A 20,841-nucleotide genomic window follows, 5' to 3' on the forward strand; every position below is an offset into this window, starting at 1 on the left:
AAACAGTACCTAAAGTTTTCTTCAGCTCATCAATCTAGACAAAACTCAGGCTTTTATTAGGAGCTTAAATTAATGATACAATTCAGAGCTCTCCAGCTTTCGTAACACCTACAGTAGGCCTCCAGTTTTTCGTAAATTTTTCCATTGGGTTAGCCGTTAATCTTGTCGGTAAATATTTCAGCTCATTCCGTTCTTCATTAACTTTGGCCTGAAATATAAAATAAATCCCTTACCGCTTTATAGCAGCTTTAGGTATATCTAGAAGGCTGGGACAGAAGTAATTTTTCTGCTAGCCATCTGCTTTTGGTATATGATAACTTTAAGGCTGAAAAGGGACATGGTTCCACCGATTTCATAAAGGAAATCCAACACGATGCGTAGCTAAAATCTTACGTGCGCTTTAAAATGTTTCAAATTAATAAGTGGCAATAATATAATGTACACTTAAAAACCCTTGCCCGAATATTTCAGTATATTGCGGTTAGTTTTATGTTAGTTATTTCAAGCTGCCAGACTATTTCCATTTTTCCAACTGATGCAACTCCTGAAAAAGCAACCAAGTGTTGCTTTGAAAGGAAATGAAACTATTATGTTTCGCCATTCTTTTCTGAAAAACCTAGTTTCCACTGGAAAACAAAACGGTTTCGAACCACTTTTCAGGTGTTCGTAGAAGTTCCTTTATTGAATAGGTACTGTACTGATTTGTGATTATTTTAAACCAAGCTTCTTATTCAAATAAATAAGAAGTTAACTTTTAACCGTGCTTAGCTTGCATAGGTTAATAACTTTGGTGTATTTCTGAAACACCAGGCTTGTTAATATATTTCACCATACTTCAATTTATAAAATATCGATTTAATCGATGAATTTTTTTCTTCTCAACTTTCTTTCTATTTGTAATTTTTTTAAAACACTAAAATCTCCGACCTAAATAAAAGCTTTCATTGGACGTAATCCGGCTCAAGTTACAGACGGTTAAAATTAATCTATTTCTGTCGACAAACGATAGCTACCGTAGTCAGGTTTATTTCTTAGCCATTACGCTGATGGAAGTTCATTCCAAACAATGGGGTCAGGCTGCGTAATAACATTCAGGTCTAATTTATTTGTCACGGGTACGATTTCGTCAAAATTGACTCAACTAACTTTCGACATTAATTCAGTCTCAATATCATCAAATACTTTTCGAACGCCACTGTATACAAGAACCCTTCACAACCATACAGCGTGACAACTGCCACACGAGAACTCTTCACATAGCCACACGAGGTATCATTTATAACCCATGAAAAAGCACCATACTACATATGTGCACTTTCATCACCACCATCAATAAATCAAGTGGAATATACCCAGTAACCTCATGGGCCACAGCAAACACCGTCACGTGGCCGTCGCGTGTTTCCACCATGAATCAGACCCGTATAAAATTAACCAAGTTCTCCATTTTGTGACAGAACCACCGTGGGTGATTTACGACGGAAGGTAAACGCAAATAGTTGACATTTTACTTATTCTTTCTGCATTTTTGTGTGATGGTTACGGCGGAAGGCGTGCTTCGTTCCTCAATGAAGGGTTTGGGGGTCAGTGGGTTGAATGTGAACTGGTTTTGTGGGTCCGTGTAGAAACCTACAACAGTTTCAGCAGAAGAGGGAATTTACACTAGGATCTAAATTCAAGATCGTATTCCATTTAAAGAAGAGTCTCAATGAGAAAATTCGATTTAACTCCGGAAGTTGACGATTGATACATCCTCTCAGCTGTGTGAGTTTGCCGCCCCATCGGACTATGAGAGTCAGGGACAAGACTATGAGAGTCACCTATGGCTACGCAAAAGCTTGTGTACTTAATACAACTGGCTGATCCTTAACCGCCGACAATTAGTCTGGATGCCATTAATGACCAAAACTATGCATTGTGAATGCCATAAATACTCCTTCAAGACGAAATGATAAGCGCAATCTAATAACAACACCGGAAGAGCTTCTAATCTAGGTCCTAACCTTACCACAATACTGCAAATGAATATGCATCAGACAGTGTAACAGATATTTAATTAATTCTCAAACTTGTGACATTCCACAGTTATTTACGAGTGGGTCCACGTCATGCGATACTTGCATTGTTCACTGACTCCAAAGACCTTCGGTTTTCATGTCTGATTAAATTATCTTTATGAGAGATACAAATCATATCAGTTGTCTTCAATCTATTTTGGGTTAAGTACTCAAAAGTTTATTTTCCAAACGTAAAAAGGGTTCAATCGTATGATGAGCGCGAAATTACTGTGGAACATGCTAAGGGACTGATGGAATTTTTCTTATGAAAAATCTTTCTTTTGATACAGTTTATTATGTGATAATTAAGTAACTATACTTTATGAATGGACCTAGGTACCTGTTCATAATTGTGGTTTAAAGGTTCCAAAGTCCATGTGTTCCATGGTCTGCAATGGTAATGCCATCAGTATTACATACGAAAAATAAACATGTGTGTTGTATGAGGAAGGCTCCTCGAATTCTTAAAAATTAATTTGACTATATTCGACTGGTACTTATAATGGTTCCTAACTAACTCAAACAAACAGGCATCCTCAATTTATTTGCGTTCAGCACTTTAAGGGCTGAGTCGTACGACCTCTGAGGGCATATTTCTTTATTCCACACGAAGTAAGCGCCAGAAGGCGGTTCAGTAAAAAGATTGCATTAATGCATTAACTAGATGGTGACAGATTGGAACCGTTACGGCCCGTAATCCATTACCCACTGACGGTTAAACTTGCCAAGTAATTGATTACGTCGCGTTTCCTGATTAGCTCGGGAAAATATCATTGAATACGGATGTTTTTTGAGGTAATACGAAAAATGGAGCACCTTTTTCCTTTTCATTTTTGTCATTTATTTTGCTCAAACACTAAACGGTAAAACTGGTTATTGACTCTAGCCCATCTTAACCTCTCTGCCTACCTATATTCACTCAAATATGTCACTCTGTGTTACTTATTACAAACTTACGTAGAAAAATATTCTTTAAGAAACAGGGTTGCAAACGCGCCACCTACTACATTTTCCACCGAACTTTCGCAGCTCTAAAGGACTTGCTTGCTTCTACAGTGCCCTCTAGCGGCGGGTAGAAATAAACTACATGGTTGATTCTACTTGCCACTAGATGCCGCTGTTAACATAGTCGGTTGATGAGCACAAAGAGGGAGCTTACCTACACACAGAATTCTGTAAAGACAAACCTTGATAGATGGAACTGCTAACTTGTGTAAAATAAAAGTTAAATAGAACGTGACGTCTTTACTTTAGTTAGAGTAAAATTCATCAATAAACAATCCATCATGGCCATCAGCCTAGTTCCTACCTACATCTGTGCTTTCTTCAGATTTCCTAAAAAGTTTTTCTGACTTGACCTTCAAAACACTTGCCTCTAGATACATAGCCTTCCTATAATATTTTTCAATAAATCGATACATGTAGGTTGGTACATAAACGTCCGGCTTTACGGCCATAGCGACCGATACCTATCTGCACAGAACTATAAAAACTTTTGTTTGCTACTTTTCAACTTTCGACATGCGAGGAACAAAGAGCTATGAGGAAAGGCGACAAGCTTTGTATTTATTTGAAATATTATCTGTTGCTCCTGGTATAGGCAGGGGACCTTTGGAGTAGACACTCGAATTGACTAACATAATCATATTTAACGCGGTTTTGTGATGATTTAGGTACATATTTGAGGAACACCCTTCTAGTGGCGAGGGAATCATCAGGGAGTCATGTGTATTAAAACCTTTAAGCTGGAGAATGGCCTAACACCAAACGTCGCTTAATCACGCTTGCCATTACAGCACAAGAGACGCTCTCTGCAGCTCAGAGCTCTAAGCATGCAAGAAGCATCATCACTTCATCCTTACACCTTCGCTATAGACCTCCTTGCTCCAACCATAACATCAGCCACCTCACAAATGCCGCCTCTACCCCCACCCACATTCACACTCGCTTCACACACGCGCTCACTCGTCACTCGAGTGCATGGCGTTAACGAGTGCGGTCGCCAACGCTGCCGCTGCGGCTGCCGCGGCCGGCGCAGGCAAGAAGGCCGCGCAAGTCCAGTTGCAGGCTGAGTTGAATACGGATGATGAGTGGAACAAGTTTCTCACTAGAGATGGATTGTTGGGTGAGTTGCGAACTATTTAGTTTTATATGTAAGTTAGGTGAAGTGTTAATGTTGTGTAATTATGAATTGAGTAGCTTTTGATGACGGTAAATAGGTCTGAAGTTAAGAGTACCAGAGCGTTTGACTTAGGATTAGGATGAGCAGTGATTGATCCCGATAAGTGAAATAAAAAAAACATAAGTTCATTTGTTATTGTCAAAGTTTTAGTGTGCATCACACATGATAAGGAATGATAAGATACCTGCAATTCCAGAAGTTCTCAAAAAGTAAATATTTCTTTGTTTAATGTGTTGTTTGTGTGCTGTAGTGGTGGACGTGTACTCGGAGTGGTGCGGACCCTGCATCGGCATGGTGGGCAACCTCAAGAAGATCAAGGTGGAACTGGGAGGAGACAACCTGCATCTAGCCGTGGTAATACTTGCCTACCTATATACTGTACGCATTATCATTTAAACTACAGCTTAGGTTACAATACTGTAAGTACCCATTTCCGTATGCTATCCATCTCCATCTATCATAAGTAAATTCTTGTAGCAGACTAAAAAACCATTTCAATAAACATCGATTGTCTTTATTCAACTCATCTCTTTTTTTAGCAGTGCACTTTTTGGCAGTGCTGAGCTAGTCTAGTTTCTACTATATTGCAAAATCTGATTGATGCATTTAAAAATGTTTACAGGCCAAATCGGACACCATTGAATGTCTGAAGAGATTTAGGAAACGGAGCGAACCTACATGGATGTTCATAGCGGTAAGTTGTTGCATGCAATAAATACAGACAAATCCTGAGCTTAGGGCTTTTCTTGGCAAAAATAAAATTAGATATTTAGAATATTACCAAACTCTAAGAAAGCAGTTATAAATCTTTAAAATTCGATTTTTACTTCGAATATATCATGTAGGTAGATGTGAACCAACCACTCCCACTCCAAAGTTCTTGCGTGACCCATAGGAAAGTGTCAGTTCACCTCACAATGACAAATGAAAAAAACACCTTGTTTCTTGAAAATAGATTCGAACAAAGAAAGTGTCTGACGCGTGCCTTGTACGACCATGCACGAACCACACGTCTTCACATACACGTTTGTAGTACATACACAAACATCTGTATCTTTATGTCTATCATATGGGACGGCGATTCTAAGTGAAGAGCCACGAGTATGAGTATCGACCAAACGCCTAAAAAACTCCAGACATGTATATTTACATATCTACAGCCATTAAAGAAAGTTTTACAAAAGTTCGCGCTATCGTCGAAGTTTTTAGACACCCTGAATTTAATGGTGTTTTAAATGCATGTAGGTTAGGAGTTAGCTGGCGCCAAAGGCACGGTAAATGTGAAAAGTAGGTAATGATTGATGCGAAACTAATGTAACGATGTTTTAATATAAATATGTCTAAATTGAGATTCAGATATCTTTGACACAGTAAGATAGTCGGTAGGCAACTCCTAGTAGTCCAGTCAGAAAGAATATGATATTAAACTACTCTGGTGTTCTTATTCCAGGCTGGACAACTCCTGAACGTGGTGTTCGGCGCCGACGCGCCTCGTATCGCTCGCACCATAGAGCAAGAACTGCGGAATGAGGAACTGGCCAAGAAGGGAGAGTTAGAGAGACCCAAGCGAGCTCCACATGAACTCACCACTCCAGAACAGGTGAAAAGCACGTTCTAAAATATTACTTGGTCAAACTTTTGAAAGTATAAATAGTTGCAAGGATCTCTCTTCAGAAATCAGTCAACTGCAAGAATCACACATGGGAAATCGTAAAGTTGACTGGAAAGAATGCCTATGGCATTAAGTCCGCCCTTGTAATGTTTTGTTGCATAAAGTTTAATAAATAAACGTAAGATGACAAGAAACCCTTTTTTAACCCTCCGTGACCATGAACAACTATACCTCGTATCTTTACTCCAATTTTATAAGGACATGTTATATTATTCCAGGAAGTGGCAAACGCTCAAGCGAAGATCGAGGAGGAGAAGAAAGCTAAAGAAGCAGCAGCAATAGAAGCCGCCAGGTTCGCGCGACGGGAAGCAAGAGCTAAACGCATGGAGATGCACTTCAACGACATCTGTCCCGCGCTGATGCTGCCGCACGCGCAGAAACACTTGCGCAAGATCACTGATACTATTGAACCTTTTGGTAAGCACATAACAGATATTTATAAGACTGAGTTTAAGGAGATAATCCCTAATTATATCATAGAGAAAATCTACCCAAATGTCCAAGAAATCTTTCAAAATCACCTGGCTAACTATTAAAACAAGTGAGCTGGCTAAATAGCGGCAATTGTGAAAGAAATAATAACGTCTTATGTCTGCAATTTTCAGGAGTAATTTTAGCAGACAAGTGCCCGATCGTAGTAGGCAAGGAAGGAGCTAAGATTTTATCTGTGGAAGAGCCAGAGCTTGGTGAACCCAACGCGGCCGCTGCGATTATTGAACGACCGTCATTAGCGCTGCTGTTCAAGAAGATGCCTGATAAAGAGGGGGATATTATTGGTAAGCTATTTTAAACATACAAACCCTTCAAATTGATTGATTAACCGGTGAGAATCAGTGTCTGTGCAAACGCTTATGCACTAAACCTAATATAATGCCAAGGCCCACAACCAATGAGTACCGTTTTTGCGCTTTTCATCTATTTCATTAAAAATCTAACGCCTGCATATTCAGCTAGTAAACAATTTACTGTCTCTTCTTTCAGAGTTAACTCGTCGAGCGCTCTGTGGAGATGGCCTGGCAGAAGATGACGATGCTCGCAAGAAGCTGCCTACGACAGAACTAAGGGATGGCAACACTATCGGCCTGTACGTGCCGAAGGACCGGCATGAGAGGGCTGCGGTACTCGATGTGTTGTTCCCAAAGGTAAATGTACAAGACACATCTACGTAGCTTTTATATGCCTTCGTTATTCGGGCGAGAGAAGGTTCCAGGACAAACTAAGTGTAAGTTTTGCCGGGTAAATGAGTGTTTGTAATTGAGTTTGGTTAAGTGTTTGTAACTTCGAGAGACCGTTGCGAGCGCGGGACAATACATATATTTGTGGATTGAAACATAGAATGAGAGTGGAGTATGGGAAATGCAGTTTAGTGTAACTATAGCAGCGAAACTGGATTCAGGCCAATTTACATTTTCCATCTCTTAATTCCCCAGATGGTAGGCGCAGTAGTGGAGCCAGCTCCCCCCAGCGCACCTCCACACGTACTCCTAATGTTCGGAGCCTGGCAGCGCCGAGCTGTGCTGAGCCTGGTGGGGCTGCCACCACTGGCTGCGCGGCTACTGCGCTACGGGTTCTTTGCTGATGCTAGCGTGGAGGAACCTAAGCTGTTGTGCAAGACTGTAGACCAGTATGAGATGAGGCCTGAGAAGGATTAGTAAGTGGAAATTGTATCCAAGATTCTTCTTGTGTATCTTATGTATCAGTTGAAAATACTAGTTATACCATGGCTTACTGGTGCAGTGGAGAAACACTTGTATAATGAAATAAGATCTAAAAAGTTCTATGTCCCAGTCTATGTCTCTCCCAAATGTTTTGTAAATTGGCTAAATCTATTCCCCTTGTAAGAAACATTGCGTAAAAAAGTTTCCTTTACACTTGAGAAAATAACAAAAATAAAGAGGCTAAATGAATTCCACAGCTGTGAAACCATAGTCCTGATGGTAGCAGTGGGCCTAGCGGAGCCTGAACTAGCTGAACCTGAGGAGCTGTTCCCCGATGGTCCTCCAGAGGAACTCTTGACTCTAGGCCCTCTGCACGTCAGCGCAGACGCTGTAGTAGGGAGTGAGGAATGCGCGAGATTCTTCCCGCCAGGGTACAGCGAGCCGGAGAGGAAACCCAAGTCCAAGAGCAAGAAGAAGAAGAAGGTAACTAGTAATCTGGCATCAGTAGTGCAGAAAAAAAAATGTGTAGTGATATGACAACTGCTTATGGAGGCACCCTTCTTACTACCTACAAACTCTATAACACAATTCTTCTTTCTTCTCCAGCGACGTCGTGCCAGCAAAGAAGAGAATGCAGAAGAGGCACCAGATCACACTCAAAGCACAGAGAACGGAGAAGCAGAAACCAACGGAGACACAGAGAATGGAGACGAGGGAGAAGAGAACGGAGACGGAGAGGAGAATGGAGAGGATGGAGAAGACGAGGACAATGAGGAACAGCATGCGGATAAGGCAACGTCACCACCACCGCCTACACCACATTAGATTATTACGTCTTAGAGTTAGGTGAAATCGATTACTATAGTTTAGATAATTTATTCGATTATTTTTGTGATCTATATACGATTACTCTATAAAGGTACATAGGTCTTTTACGTTGTTATGTGCAACCGATTAGTCTCTACTAAATGTAAACGACGAATTTATTTTGTTTTTGCTTTTTATTAAATAGCAATTCCTATGTTTTATGTTTATTAAAATACATTGATCCATCTGATCCATCGATACTGAATTTCCGCACTATGCATACAAATTGTGTCGTACCCAATCACACTAAATTAAATACGTTAATATACCTACTGGATAATATCTATAGGTATGTCGATTGATACAAAGAAAAAATAAAAAATGTTTTTTTCGAACAAAGTAAATAGAATAAAAATGTGCGAGAGTTAGAAGTATAATAGGTACATTGCATAATTCACTGACCTGTGTTGTAGGAGCCGCATTCACCGTAAATAAGCACTACGTCGGTGTGCTCCGCGGCTGTGTAATTTACTCGAGCCATTGTTTATTTACACTGGTAACAAATCACAAACAAAACCAAAACACTAAAATGGAGTCCACTTTCGCATACCTACATGATACACCGTCCACTAAAACACGTAAAGCCTTTATAAAAAAAAGCAATAATACTGTCGCTCGCAAATACACGTCTATTGCAAAAATAATCTCTTGCGCAACACAAACGCAGTATTTATAACATCAAAGAAACCGGCGCGGCGGCCATGATGCACTAAACGTAAACAGTTCACACGGAAATCAGCAAAAAGTTAAACAGGCTAAAACATCAAATAAAAATTTAAGAATTACGCATTATTCAACTCTGTAAAATAAAATATCACAGTATTTTAATACAATTATTTATGAGTAGAAAACAGCATTTATAACATAAATAGCGCCAAATTTGATATCTACAGAGTTAGGTTGGCAGCAATGATCCCGGTGAAACACAAAACTATTTCTTTTCTTTTCACTCATGACGTGAACGTATGGATATGTAAATTACTGCTATTACAATAAGTTTCATTTTACCGTGTCAAATATTCTTTCTTCTTTTATTTTGATCGCTTGCCGGGGTCATTGACACTTACGTACTTTATCTCTGCTTTACACATGATTTTGTAAATTATGAAAACGAAAAATAATTTCTGTGGCTAAACCAATGGATGGATTTGGTTAAAATTTGGAATTCGTTATAGAAAGAATACCTTTAAGTATATGTGGTAGGATTTAATGTGATTAGGTACGACACACCCGATATATCTAAGAAATAATAACAAAATACTGTAAAACAGTGAAATAAAACGCATTAATAATATTCTAAACTTTGTATTTCATTTATTTATAAATAGTCAATTATAGTATATTTGTATTAACAATAAAGTAAATGAGTAACGACTTAACTGATAAGGTGGAGGGGGAATATCTTACAGCGCGGGTGCCGCCACCTCACACTACTGAGTCTTTTCGGTTCCTGAAACAAATTACATTATATTTAGAGAATACTTCGTTCGAATTAATATTTACTCCTTGAAAGGCAAAGTCAAAATCTTATTCAAAATTGGCTGCAGAGCATTTTTTACAAAAGACTGGCCCCAAAACCCCTTTAAAAGTTCACCACTTCCTATGTGTTTTTGCTGGGAAGAAGTGGCGCAACAAACTCCCCAGCAACACATGTCTGTCTGTAGGTTAGAAGAACCAGCCATACTGATGTTACGGTTGAAATTGATATAAGCCCAATTTTTCGCCATTTATTTGTCTCAAATTCTCTTTGGGCGTGTGTGTGTGTGTGGTTAAGAGTGAATGTGTATACGCACCATATATAATGGTTGTCATGATGCGGCGCTCGCATGACGCCGACGCCGCCGCCGAGCCGCCGGTAGTTCATCGCGCCACATAATCGCCATTGGTTCGATTCCGGGTCAAACACCTACAACATTACAACGTATAGTGTCAATTACATTGGAGTTTATCGACAAAGAGCTTTTTGGAGAAATAACATCCTTCCTACGCACTTATCAACAGATGGAATAAAATCCCTTTGGTTGTATAGATCTGAATGGGTAACTGAAAACATCTTTGAAAGACTTATTTACTGATTGAAAAGTAATCCTATGTTTATATTTGTTTTGCAATCTATTAGTTTACTCTTAAAACACAATCTACATAGAATTCAGTTAACAATTACCTCTATAGACTTAAGATAGGCGGTGCCGTCGAAGCCGCCGACGGCATACAGCTGCCCGTTGACGACGGCCAGGCCGACGCCCGAGCGTCGTGATGTCATCGCCACCACCGGCGACCACGTGTCCGTGTGTGGCTCGTAACTGTGGAGATATAGCGAATTTTATTAAAGTATTTTTCGGTGCGATTTCTGTTGGTCGTTCTGCAGGACGTCGGGATTAAATCTTTACTTTCAGAAAGTGATAGTCTTAGTTGAGATGAGACAAACGTGGACATAAAAATTCGGGTGTAAATTATGTGGTACCGCAATGCTGAAGTGCCGTCATCCGGCGAGATAGTGACAGAATGATTTACAGTTTATGATATAAAAAGGTTGAGGTTGAGGTTTAGAAGTAGCTGTAAGTGTAAAGCACTGTATTGAGTGCATGACTGACTACGCTTGTTGGTGCTGAGCAGTAGCTATGTGAGTGTGCGACTGACCGCTCGGCAGAGGAGAGCTCGGTGCAGTCGTCGCGGCCGCCGACGGCGTAGATCTGTCCGTCGAAGACGGCGCAGCCGAGGTGCTTGCGGCGCGTGGACATGCTGGCGGCCTGGCTCCACTTGTTGCTGCGCGGGCAGTACCGCTCCACCGAGCTCAGCGGCGCCGCGCCGTCCGACCCGCCCACGGCGTACAGCTGCCCGCCCAGCACCGCCACCGCCACGCCCAGCCGCCGCGTGTTCATCGGCGCCACCTGGGGAGTACGTACATTAGGGACCGGCCGGCAGTGCAGGTGTGCTCGCCCTGGTTGAGCACGCACCTTGGTCCAGCGGTTCTCCTTGGGGTCGTATCGCTCGACGTGGTTGAGGCACTGCACGCCGTCCTGGCCGCCGACGGCGTACAGGGCGCCCTCCAGCACGGCCACGCCGACAGACGTGCGGCACGACGACGTCGGCGCCACCGACCCGCACCACTGCAACAGTACATTTCTCAAATTAATCGGCGCATCATGTTTTCTATTTCCGTACTCATCTAACTACCATCATATCACAAGTAATATTTTTCCTAGCCATTAAAATACATCTACAGACTTTTTGAACTGCATATTTCATGTATGGCTAGGGGTATCAAGACTGGTAGAAATAACAATAAAAAAGTAATTCGTTCGACTTACTATTTTTGTCAATAGCTATCGCATCACAAAATGATCTACCTACTCTCTTTTTGATCCTCAAACCTCAAAGCTTGCGTATCACTGACCTGATTAGTCTGCGGATCATACCGCTCGATGCTGTTGAGATAGCTCTGTCCGTCATGGCCGCCGACGGCGTACAGCAGGTCGTGCAGCACGGCCACGCCGACGCCGCAGCGCCGCTTGGACATGGGCGCCACCATCTTCCACTCCGACGTCTGCGGGTCGAACCGCTCCACCGACGCGATGGCGTCGCCTGAACACCACCCGCCCACAGCGAACAGGACTTCTCCTGGAAATGCACGACATTGAATTAACAAAAAAGTAAATACTAGAGCCGGTAATAATAATAACGCAATCAAAAGTGCCAAAGTTGTGTTAATTGTCAAATTGATTTGCAATTAGAACTATGACGAAAATAGTAGTACAGAATGAGCTTCGGGCGCCGCAGTCTCAATATGGAAAGCATAAATTAAAAAATAAATTGATAAATTATATACAGAATTAATAAATATTTTATTATTTCGTTGACTCCCAACAATTTGGGATAAATTAAAGGGAATTAGGAGTTCTTTAAAACTACATACTTAAAAATGTACCTTTATAAAATTCTCATTTACAAACCGAATTTCACTAACCTCGTCTCGTAGGCTTCCTAGGCCTTGTCCTAGGTCCCTGCATGAGCGGCCTCTCCTGGGGCAGCAGCAGGTAGTTCTTGGCCTCATCCAGCAGGTCGCGGCAGGCGTCGTCGGACCGGATCAGCAGCTCTGAGGATACTGTGCCCACGAGGAACTTGGGGCTTAGAAGTGGCAGCCGCACGTGTTGTAAGACCTAGAAATGAGGGTTATTCTTCATATTAATTGGTCATTGGCTAATGATATTTGATGCAGTAAACCTGTGTCTCTCTATTCAGAAATTAATTATTTATTATATATTACTGGATGATACAGAAAATATCTAGGGAGAGGTCACATAATGTATAAAAAATAAAAATATCTACATAAATATCGTATTGTATATCTTCAAAAGGTACTGATTCGTTTTTTTCTTTAGTTAACAAGAAGGAGTAGGTAAACAGCCCTTATTGTAAATAAATAACCTTGTTTTTGGCGCAGTCGAGTAAATTAGAAAGAAGAATGGTCCAAAAAAATATTTCTGTGAAAAATAGAATCACCCACATTTACTATATAAACTAAGTTCCTCACCTGTGCCAGATGCTGTCTCCTTTCAGCCACATTATACTTGACCCAGGACATGACAGCCTGGAAGGTCTGCTCCTCCGAGCGCACGTTCAGCTCGTCCGACGACACGATGTCGATCAGCTGCGCCGCCGGCAGCAGTAGGAACTCTTCGCTTTCCATTACCTGGGTACCAGATACGGGAGAATAGAATGGGTATAATATAGGCGGTCACCAAAAATATTTTTAAGACTCTAAGCTGAGGCACCAAATAAAATAAACAACTCCAAAAAAAATAAATTGACTTTATTAAAAGGGCACTAAAGTATCTAATGTTATGATCCAAAAAAAATAAAATAACATCAGAAAAATCGCAAATCTCGCACAAATATTATTTTTGGTTCCCAAAATGGATTAATGGTCACCAAATTCTATCCAACTAAAAGATTATTATTACTACCAAAAATCAAAGTTAGTGACGAAAACGAATCGCTGCAAAACCGACTCCACGTAGTCTTGTCTGCCCTACCCCTAGAGTGCAATTCAAAACCGCGTAGGCGCGGAGGGGCGAGGCGGCCTGCGAGCTGAGGCGCAGGTAGTTTCAGCGCTCGCCGCCGCGGCTGAGGCTGGCCGGCACTGCCGGCCAGCAAGCCGAAGCTGCGGTGGTGAGCGTGAAAACCAGCTGCGACGATAAGCTCGCATGGGACCGCCGGAGCCCCGCAGCGCCGGAGCCGTGACAGAAGCCATGCTTGCTGCATGTTGCGTGCTTACATTTTAAACGCACTGAGTTACACACAAATTCATATAACAATAAATAAGCGACGTACGTTTGGGAACCCTAGTATATTAATTGGTATTTGGGAAATATTCTAGCGATCGTTAGCTTTTTTAGTCTAACAAAAATGACCAAATTAGGAGTCATGGTATTACATAATTGGTAACATCTAAGTAGTGACAATATATAATATTTGGTCTAAAGTGTATTTTAAAGGCGTCCATATATTTTTTTAGTAGTCAATGAGACGAAAAAATGGTTTAATCTAATAATATTTTTGGAAACGTTATTTGGTGACCATTTATCCATTTTGGTAACCGTTTAGAATTTTTTTGGTAGTAAAATAGGTACTTTTTTGGGTGGCGTTTAAACACAAGCCGAATAGAATCTAGTAGGGGACTATTAAGAAGAAATTGGTTACGGCAGAAAAAATAACAAAAAAGATAAAACAGGAACATAGAAAAAAGTTTTCATGGTAAAAGGTCTTGAAAAAGCAAAAAAAAAAGTCTTAAAAATGATAAGTTCTTGTTCATTGGGGCTTTGTGAAAACCCGTTTTTGCTCTGAAGGACGCCCTCTCTGTAGTACCCAGAGATCCTAAAGGATTTGAAAACAGCTCAGTTTAGGGGAGAACTAATTCAACTTTCGCTTAATATTTTTAACTATAACATACCTCTGGAAAGTTCTGTTGTGTGAATTTGTCAGCGATCCGGAGCAGTTCTCGGCAAGAGTGTGTGTCGGCGAAGGCGCGGATGCCGAGGCAGTTGGAGCAGTCCAGCTGCCGCTTGAGGAACTCGCAGCACACGTCCTGGATCTCCTGGAGTTGCAGCAGGCATGCTGCCGGGAGCAACGCCTGGGGAACAGGGTTATTGAAGACTGACTTACAAAGTCAGGGTCTTCAAATACGAGTAATCAACATTTTTCCAATCAGAGCTAACCTTCTTTTCTTTTATTGACATTCAAAAATGCGTCGAAAGACCTTGGTCTGATTGCATGTTTAATCCTTTCCGTGTCACCGTTTTCAAAATGTAAATATGTACACAAAAGTAAGTAGTTCAATCATGTAACGAATTCAGATTACGATTTAAGGGCACTATTTATTGCGAAACACTTAGGGGACTTTTTGGATGACTTAACACCACTTTGAAGGGATAAGAGAGACAATTGTGGTCTTCTAATGCCCTAAATTCTTGGAGGATCCTGTGGCGCCGCAACTGACCTGAACATTGCTCTCCTCGACGACGATGTGGGCAGTGTAGCAGAACTCGACGAGCTGCTCCATGGCTTGCTCGTCCACGTCGCGGATGGTCACCTCGGTGGCGCGCGACTCGGCCAGCTCGCCCGTGAACATCGCGCGGAAGTACGGGCTGCATGCTGACAGGATCACCCTGGATTGCGAACAGTCCAGTGTAATATACTGGGCATGTATTGCCGTTGACTCATTAAGAAGACGAAATCCTTTATACGGCCTTTGTACTCACAGGTTTAATGTAAATCTATTGGGCTTTACGATAGGGGCAAATGAGAGTTTGCAGCTTGGGAATACTGTCTTAGCAATTTATTGTCGAATGCAAGTGAATGCAATTTTATTATTTAGCTTCTAGTGTTTATACTGCCAGGATCCAAAAGAGTGATTAAACATTTGGATGTTTATAAAAACATAAACATCTGTGTATTTCCCAAGAAACTATTAAAATAGTTTCAAAACAAAACATAAAAGAATTATCATAAAAACAACGTAGGAAAAAACTAGGTCAACTTTAAACAAAGAATATTTTAAAGATAAGCAGTCTTACTTATAAACTAACAGCCTTACTTATAAAAATCAACAAATCATCTTCTAAGCATTGTTTTAAGTAATTACTACTTAAAGCCTTAAGTAGTGATTAAATTATTTTGACCTATAAACGTTGCTTAAGCATGTCTTAAGTAATGAACAGATAATGACATAAAAACATACTAATTTCTCAACACTACCGGAATGTTGGTAGCTTAAAAAAATATTTGTCATCAAAACGTTGTGTAATGGCAACAATGACATCCGTAAAATATAAAATTAAAAAGTTGAGCTGTCAATAAACCGGAAATGAAAAATCAGCTGGTAAGAATCCAGCCATTTTGATAATTAGCGGGTTAAACAAGGGTGTGAGGCTACTTAATTTGACAGCTCATTTAAGACAATGATTTATTTCAGCCACGTTTATAAGTAAGATTTTTTCTTAAACATCTCTTAAGTATAACTTATTATTTTATAAGTAAGGCTGTAATAAGTTATACTTAAGGGGTGTTTAAGAAAAAATCTTACTTATAAACGTGGCTGAACTAAATCATTTTCTTAGCAATGTCTTAAATGAGCTGTCAAATTAAGTAGCCTCACACCCTTGTTTAACCCACTAATTAGCAAAATGGCTGGATTCCTACCAGCTGATTTTTCATTTCCGGTTTATTGACAACTCAACTTTTTAATTTTATATTTTACGGATGCCATTGTTGCCATTACACAACGTTTTGATGACAAATATTTTTTTAAGCTACCAACATTCCGGTAGTGTTGAGAAATTAGTATGTTTTTATGTCATTATCTGTTCATTACTTAAGACATGCTTAAGCAACGTTTATAGGTCAAAATAATTTAATCACTATTTAAAGCTTTAAGTAGTAATTAGCTAAAACAATGATTACAAGATGATTAGATGATTTTTATAAGTAAGGCTGAAGATATCTAAATCCTTGCAGACTGAGCAGCATACAAACTGCTTATAAATGCAAATATAAAATGTTTGAATTATTTTGTTTTGCAGCCAGGACTTCTCGGTAAAATACGACTCGGATTTTATGAGGTAAAAGTAAACTTCTGTCTGCCTTAGTATAGTTTCAGGAGGGTATTCTTCAAACAGACTCTTTACCTTCACACATCAGTACAAAAGAGGTTTACAACCTACCGGTGAGCAAAGAGTTTCCTGTTAGCGACATTGAGCACCACATCACACAGCTCCCGGTGACGGCGCAGCGCCGACAGCTCGCCGAGGATGGCGCGCGGGTGTTTCTCCGACGTGTGCGACAGCCGCGCCCCGCCGCCGCCGCCGCCGCCCGGCGACCCGCCCTCCCCCATCCTGGACACCCGTCACCACAACTTTACCTTCACACCCCCCTTATACTTAAGCCGGCAATACACGGACCGCTTGAAGCAGTCAGGGGCAACAGCTTCAAGCTGTCGACCGCCCGAATCAGTTGCAACTGCTCGAGCGGTTCGTGTATGCTCTGCAGTTCACTGTGCATTCGACAGCTTGAAGCTGTCGCCCCTGACTGCTGGCAGTTCCTGTATTGCCGGCCTCGAACACAGTGCAGTGAGAACTCCAGCACAAGTCAGTCCTTGTGAGGTGTGCGAAGATTCGGTGGTAGTAAGCGAAAACAATAAGCACCTATAGCCTTCAAATTACATACATTGAAGCAGTTGGAATCTACTAGACACGGAAAGCGGGGGATCAATTGTTTTAAAAGCCTTTTGTAAGGCTCATTTGCAGTTGCCTCGCCATGTAGACTGTGGGCTTTTGAAAAATGAACTCAATTTTACCTTTGATCAAGAAATACTTATAATACAACATTGAACTTAAAAATATTTTGATAGTTTAAGTTTTAAGTTAATTACTTCATGTTCCGGGCCTCAAACAATATGGCGTCGGGCCGGACCGAAAGCCCAAAGGGCAGCATGCGGCCCGCGAGATTCAGCTTGTGTTTCGCTGAAAATATACAATTTGAACGTCAGAGACTTTCAACAAATAAAAGTAATCATATTCTTGGTCAAAAATATAAATGCGTTTGTGGATAGTCATTAAAAAAATAAATTTCCTTCTAAAAGAACAGCTGCTAACAGAAATGCTTGTATTTTTGTCGTGGTTATACCTTTCGCTTTCCAAAATAATGTGTTTAAACAACAAACTGTGTGGTCAATACTTCATTCGTTTGTTTGTAAATAACGTTGTTAAAAATATCTCTGGCAGACGGACGTCTCTTTAGTTCCTGAGCTACTCGAAACGACGTTTTAAATGTGGAAAACCCTTCTTCGGACGCTTTCGCTAATAAAGGCTTACAATTCAGTATCAACGTAAGTATTCCAGATCGAAACTGCAGCTATAAATAATGCAGGTGGACGCTACAATCCAACTATTAGAAAAGCCAATAGAATATTCAGAGGAAAGCCGTGCATGACCACTGTAATTGAGAAATCGATGTCTAAGGAGGACGATTATAATACATCAGAATTAGTTTAGCAAGATCTTCATACAAATAAATCATTTTAACCATCCGACTTCTTCCGTCCACGCAAACATTAGTCACAGTGTACATGCCTAAAAATATCTAGTTTATCTAATTAGATAGTTAGCGAAACTCTTCAATTATTATCGCATCAGCATAAATAAACAGTCCATGCTCGATAGTTGAACTACAATAGTCTTGCAGCCTCGCGACCTAGATATGTGTCGCGGTCTCACCTACTCTTTATGTCCATGAAATTATATGGGTCACTACCTGTTCTATCATTTTATTGCAAATGGAAACTATTTATAGTAGTCCGTACATTTGATGTGGGATTCGCATTGGCGGGCAGGGACACTCGCACGGGAGAACGTGACAAATGACGTCATAAAATAGTGTAGCACTGAGATGTATTGTAACTTTGTAAGCTAGGAGTTACCTAAGTTAGGTAAGTAGGTCAAATTGGTGCTGAAATGTCAACCACCTCGCAACATGCTAGCTTTAAGTCAATACTCGTGCATTGTGATGCGGATTGCGTAGGCAGGTAGTTCACAATGGTAAACACTGGAAAGAACTAAATTTTACTCTCATTTGTTTTCAAAAAGTTGAAATAGGTGCAAAAATTGTTTCTAAGAATTCTGGCAGAGTTGAAAGCCAAAACTATTTTTCGTGATGTGCCGCCAAAATACAGAGTTTACTACACTTTAACCTTGGGTTGTTGGGCACTTGCACTGACGAAGTTGCTCATCTGTCGAGCGCCACATAGGCGGGGAGTATAGACACTGACTAATTCCTCGTAATATGGAAACAGTAATAAAAACGCGACAGATAGCACTTATTGAGTCTTTTGCGATAAAAGACCAGTGCCAAAAAAATGATTTTGATCACAACCAGCTGGGATAATAGCTTTTTTATAATCCTATGTTTTCGATATAAAATTTCGTCAAAATAAATAAAGTGGTTGATTTGAGAAAATTTAGAAAATCTCTTGACTTAATTATGAGTTTAGTTGAAAAAATTACTTTGATTTACATATAATTTCCATATTTTATGGCCTCATTAACTACAATAACAATGTGGGAAATGATTTTATCTGGAAATCAACAGGCAAAACCAAATATTTGTTAAATTAAAACAATCCTACGTACAAGAATGCGGAACAAATGTTCAACAAGTTTACAGTCAAGGCTACATGGCTCCCTGGCTCTCTCCTAACTAGCCGACTATTCACTAGGAAACTAATTGTTAATGCCGTTCATTCACACATTTACACAATCACCTTGTGTAATGTCAGTAGCGCACATCAACGCTGATGTAACAGCGCTTCTTTAAAACATTCTCATTATATAAAAGTTTCATTAATATCTGGGTTGATTGCGTATAAATTATGAGCTTTTATGACTGCGGGTCACTTTATTTATATCTTTCCAAGCAATCTCATACACACCACAATAGGTGTTACACATTTATTTGCATATATTATAGTATGTATTTATAAGATTTCTTCAGACAATGAGGAATGTTTCAAGCATTATAAAATATTTTAGTGTTGATTATGTTTTAAACAGACATCATAAGACTAATGATGTTTGTAGTATTAACATGATAAAGCACAATTTTCACTCAGACAAATATTTCAAGTATTGAAAACAAGAGTGTGGAGTAATGTATGCTGGTCAATATATTTAGATAGTATGGTGACCTAATTAAGATTTAAATAAATTTGTAAACATCTATTGACCTATTTTTCTAGCTGTCACACATTTCTAAGTTTAGACCACATTACTGGATAAATTGTCATTTTAAATTATAATTTCAACCAATCAAACAAGGGAAAGGCGTGGACCAAGTTCAATTCCAGAGAGAGTTCTACATCTCTTGCTACATGGATTGCCATAAAATGAATGTTCTTATTTTATGTTTATTTATAGCAGTTAATCATGATAATACACAAGAAAGAAATACATCACCTTCTATTGGTTGTTTAGTAATAAGCTATGAATCACACACAAACACACTAAGTGGCTGAAAATTCAGGAAAAATCTAGTTTAGTGAAAAAGAAAACTGTGAGACAGATTATTATTAGAATCATTCATCCTTTTCATTCTCACAGCAGGAAAAACACATCCAACGTTAGTAGATGCTGCTACTAGGCTGTATAAACAATCAGCTGTTGCCAGTCTCATATTTACAATACAAGCCCACCCAGAGACAAAACAATGACTTCATGTTTCATGATAACACAGCCATCAATTAAAAAACTATTCAAACTATGTGAAAAAAATTCGTGCCAATTATTTGTCAATGATATGAAAGTTCACTCACCTTTTGTGTCCGCGTGAGTTACCCAGCTGCAACCGCAGCGGGGGCGAAGCCCAGCCCCACACGGAGTCAATCTGCAACACACCATTCAGCATTACCGTGATCCAGCCCCGATTCACACACCACAATCTTGTTTGCCAATACAACTAATTTATGCAATGTATGCCCTCAGCCTCACTCAGCACTCACCTTTGACGATTCCTATTCGACCTCACAAAGAAACCTGCCCTCTAAGGAGTGTTACACTTATCAAACGCCCTGAGGAATGTAAAACAGTTAACGGCACATCGATTTTACGATTTCACAAGTTTTTATGTTTACTAATGTTGCAGCATAGGTATCGTACTTTTGTCCACTAGTCAATTTTTGAAGGTCTGATCAAAATAACTGACAGGCTATCATACGGCCTTCACTGAAGAACTTGTTTCTTTTAAATCGTTACACATAAATAGAAACGGAACCATGCAAATTTGACAAAACTCTATTCTAGTCATTGTTTTACATTTAAAAAATACGAAAACATTTTATTTTGTGTAAATAATATA

General features: G+C 40.0%; 2 protein-coding genes across 3 annotated transcripts; one reads left to right on the forward strand and one right to left on the reverse strand.

The window, feature by feature from the left end:
* The first annotated feature begins 4,024 nt into the window (after positions 1–4,024).
* Positions 4,025–8,826, forward strand: LOC110377011 (thioredoxin domain-containing protein 3). Its single transcript, XM_064035115.1, has 10 exons — positions 4,025–4,182; positions 4,490–4,593; positions 4,862–4,933; positions 5,690–5,839; positions 6,130–6,328; positions 6,517–6,687; positions 6,893–7,053; positions 7,342–7,562; positions 7,827–8,052; positions 8,176–8,826. Exons 1-10 carry the CDS (start codon positions 4,038–4,040, stop codon positions 8,392–8,394), a joined length of 1,668 nt encoding a protein of 555 aa, XP_063891185.1. The 5' UTR covers positions 4,025–4,037; the 3' UTR covers positions 8,395–8,826.
* Positions 8,827–9,725: 899 nt separating this feature from the next.
* On the reverse strand, positions 9,726–20,733 carry LOC110376995 (kelch-like protein diablo). 2 transcript variants are annotated; one of them, XM_021335666.3, is made up of 14 exons: positions 20,486–20,733; positions 20,300–20,370; positions 17,366–17,456; positions 16,659–16,829; positions 14,936–15,104; positions 14,390–14,569; positions 12,971–13,129; positions 12,404–12,596; positions 11,834–12,057; positions 11,394–11,546; positions 11,077–11,327; positions 10,601–10,739; positions 10,230–10,342; positions 9,726–9,886 (listed from the first exon to the last, which is right to left on the reverse strand). In XM_021335666.3, exons 3-14 carry the CDS (start codon positions 17,425–17,427, stop codon positions 9,862–9,864), a joined length of 1,839 nt encoding a protein of 612 aa, XP_021191341.1. In that variant the 5' UTR covers positions 17,428–17,456; positions 20,300–20,370; positions 20,486–20,733; the 3' UTR covers positions 9,726–9,861. The 2 variants fall into 2 exon arrangements, with proteins under 2 accessions (XP_021191341.1, XP_049691800.1); XM_049835843.2 differs by lacking the exon at positions 17,366–17,456.
* Between the last annotated feature and the right edge of the window lie 108 nt (positions 20,734–20,841).

This window comes from Helicoverpa armigera, chromosome 6, assembly GCF_030705265.1.
Source record: "Helicoverpa armigera isolate CAAS_96S chromosome 6, ASM3070526v1, whole genome shotgun sequence".
Taxonomy (NCBI): Eukaryota; Metazoa; Arthropoda; class Insecta; order Lepidoptera; family Noctuidae; genus Helicoverpa; species Helicoverpa armigera.

Excerpts from the sequence above, each read along its gene's own strand:
- LOC110377011 (XM_064035115.1), top strand. The coding sequence starts at position 4,038 with ATGGCGTTAACGAGTGCGGTCGCCAACGCTGCCGCTGCGGCTGCCGCG. Across the intron at positions 4,594-4,861 it reads ACAACCTGCATCTAGCCGTG|GCCAAATCGGACACCATTGA; the intron begins GTAATACTTGCC and ends AAATGTTTACAG. Across the intron at positions 7,054-7,341 it reads TCGATGTGTTGTTCCCAAAG|ATGGTAGGCGCAGTAGTGGA; the intron begins GTAAATGTACAA and ends TTAATTCCCCAG.
- LOC110376995 (XM_021335666.3), bottom strand. The coding sequence starts at position 17,427 with ATGCTGCCCTTTGGGCTTTCGGTCCGGCCCGACGCCATATTGTTTGAG. Across the intron at positions 14,570-14,935 it reads TCGAGGAGAGCAATGTTCAG|GCGTTGCTCCCGGCAGCATG; the intron begins GTCAGTTGCGGC and ends CCTGTTCCCCAG. Across the intron at positions 9,887-10,229 it reads CATGACAACCATTATATATG|GAACCGAAAAGACTCAGTAG; the intron begins GTGCGTATACAC and ends AATTTGTTTCAG.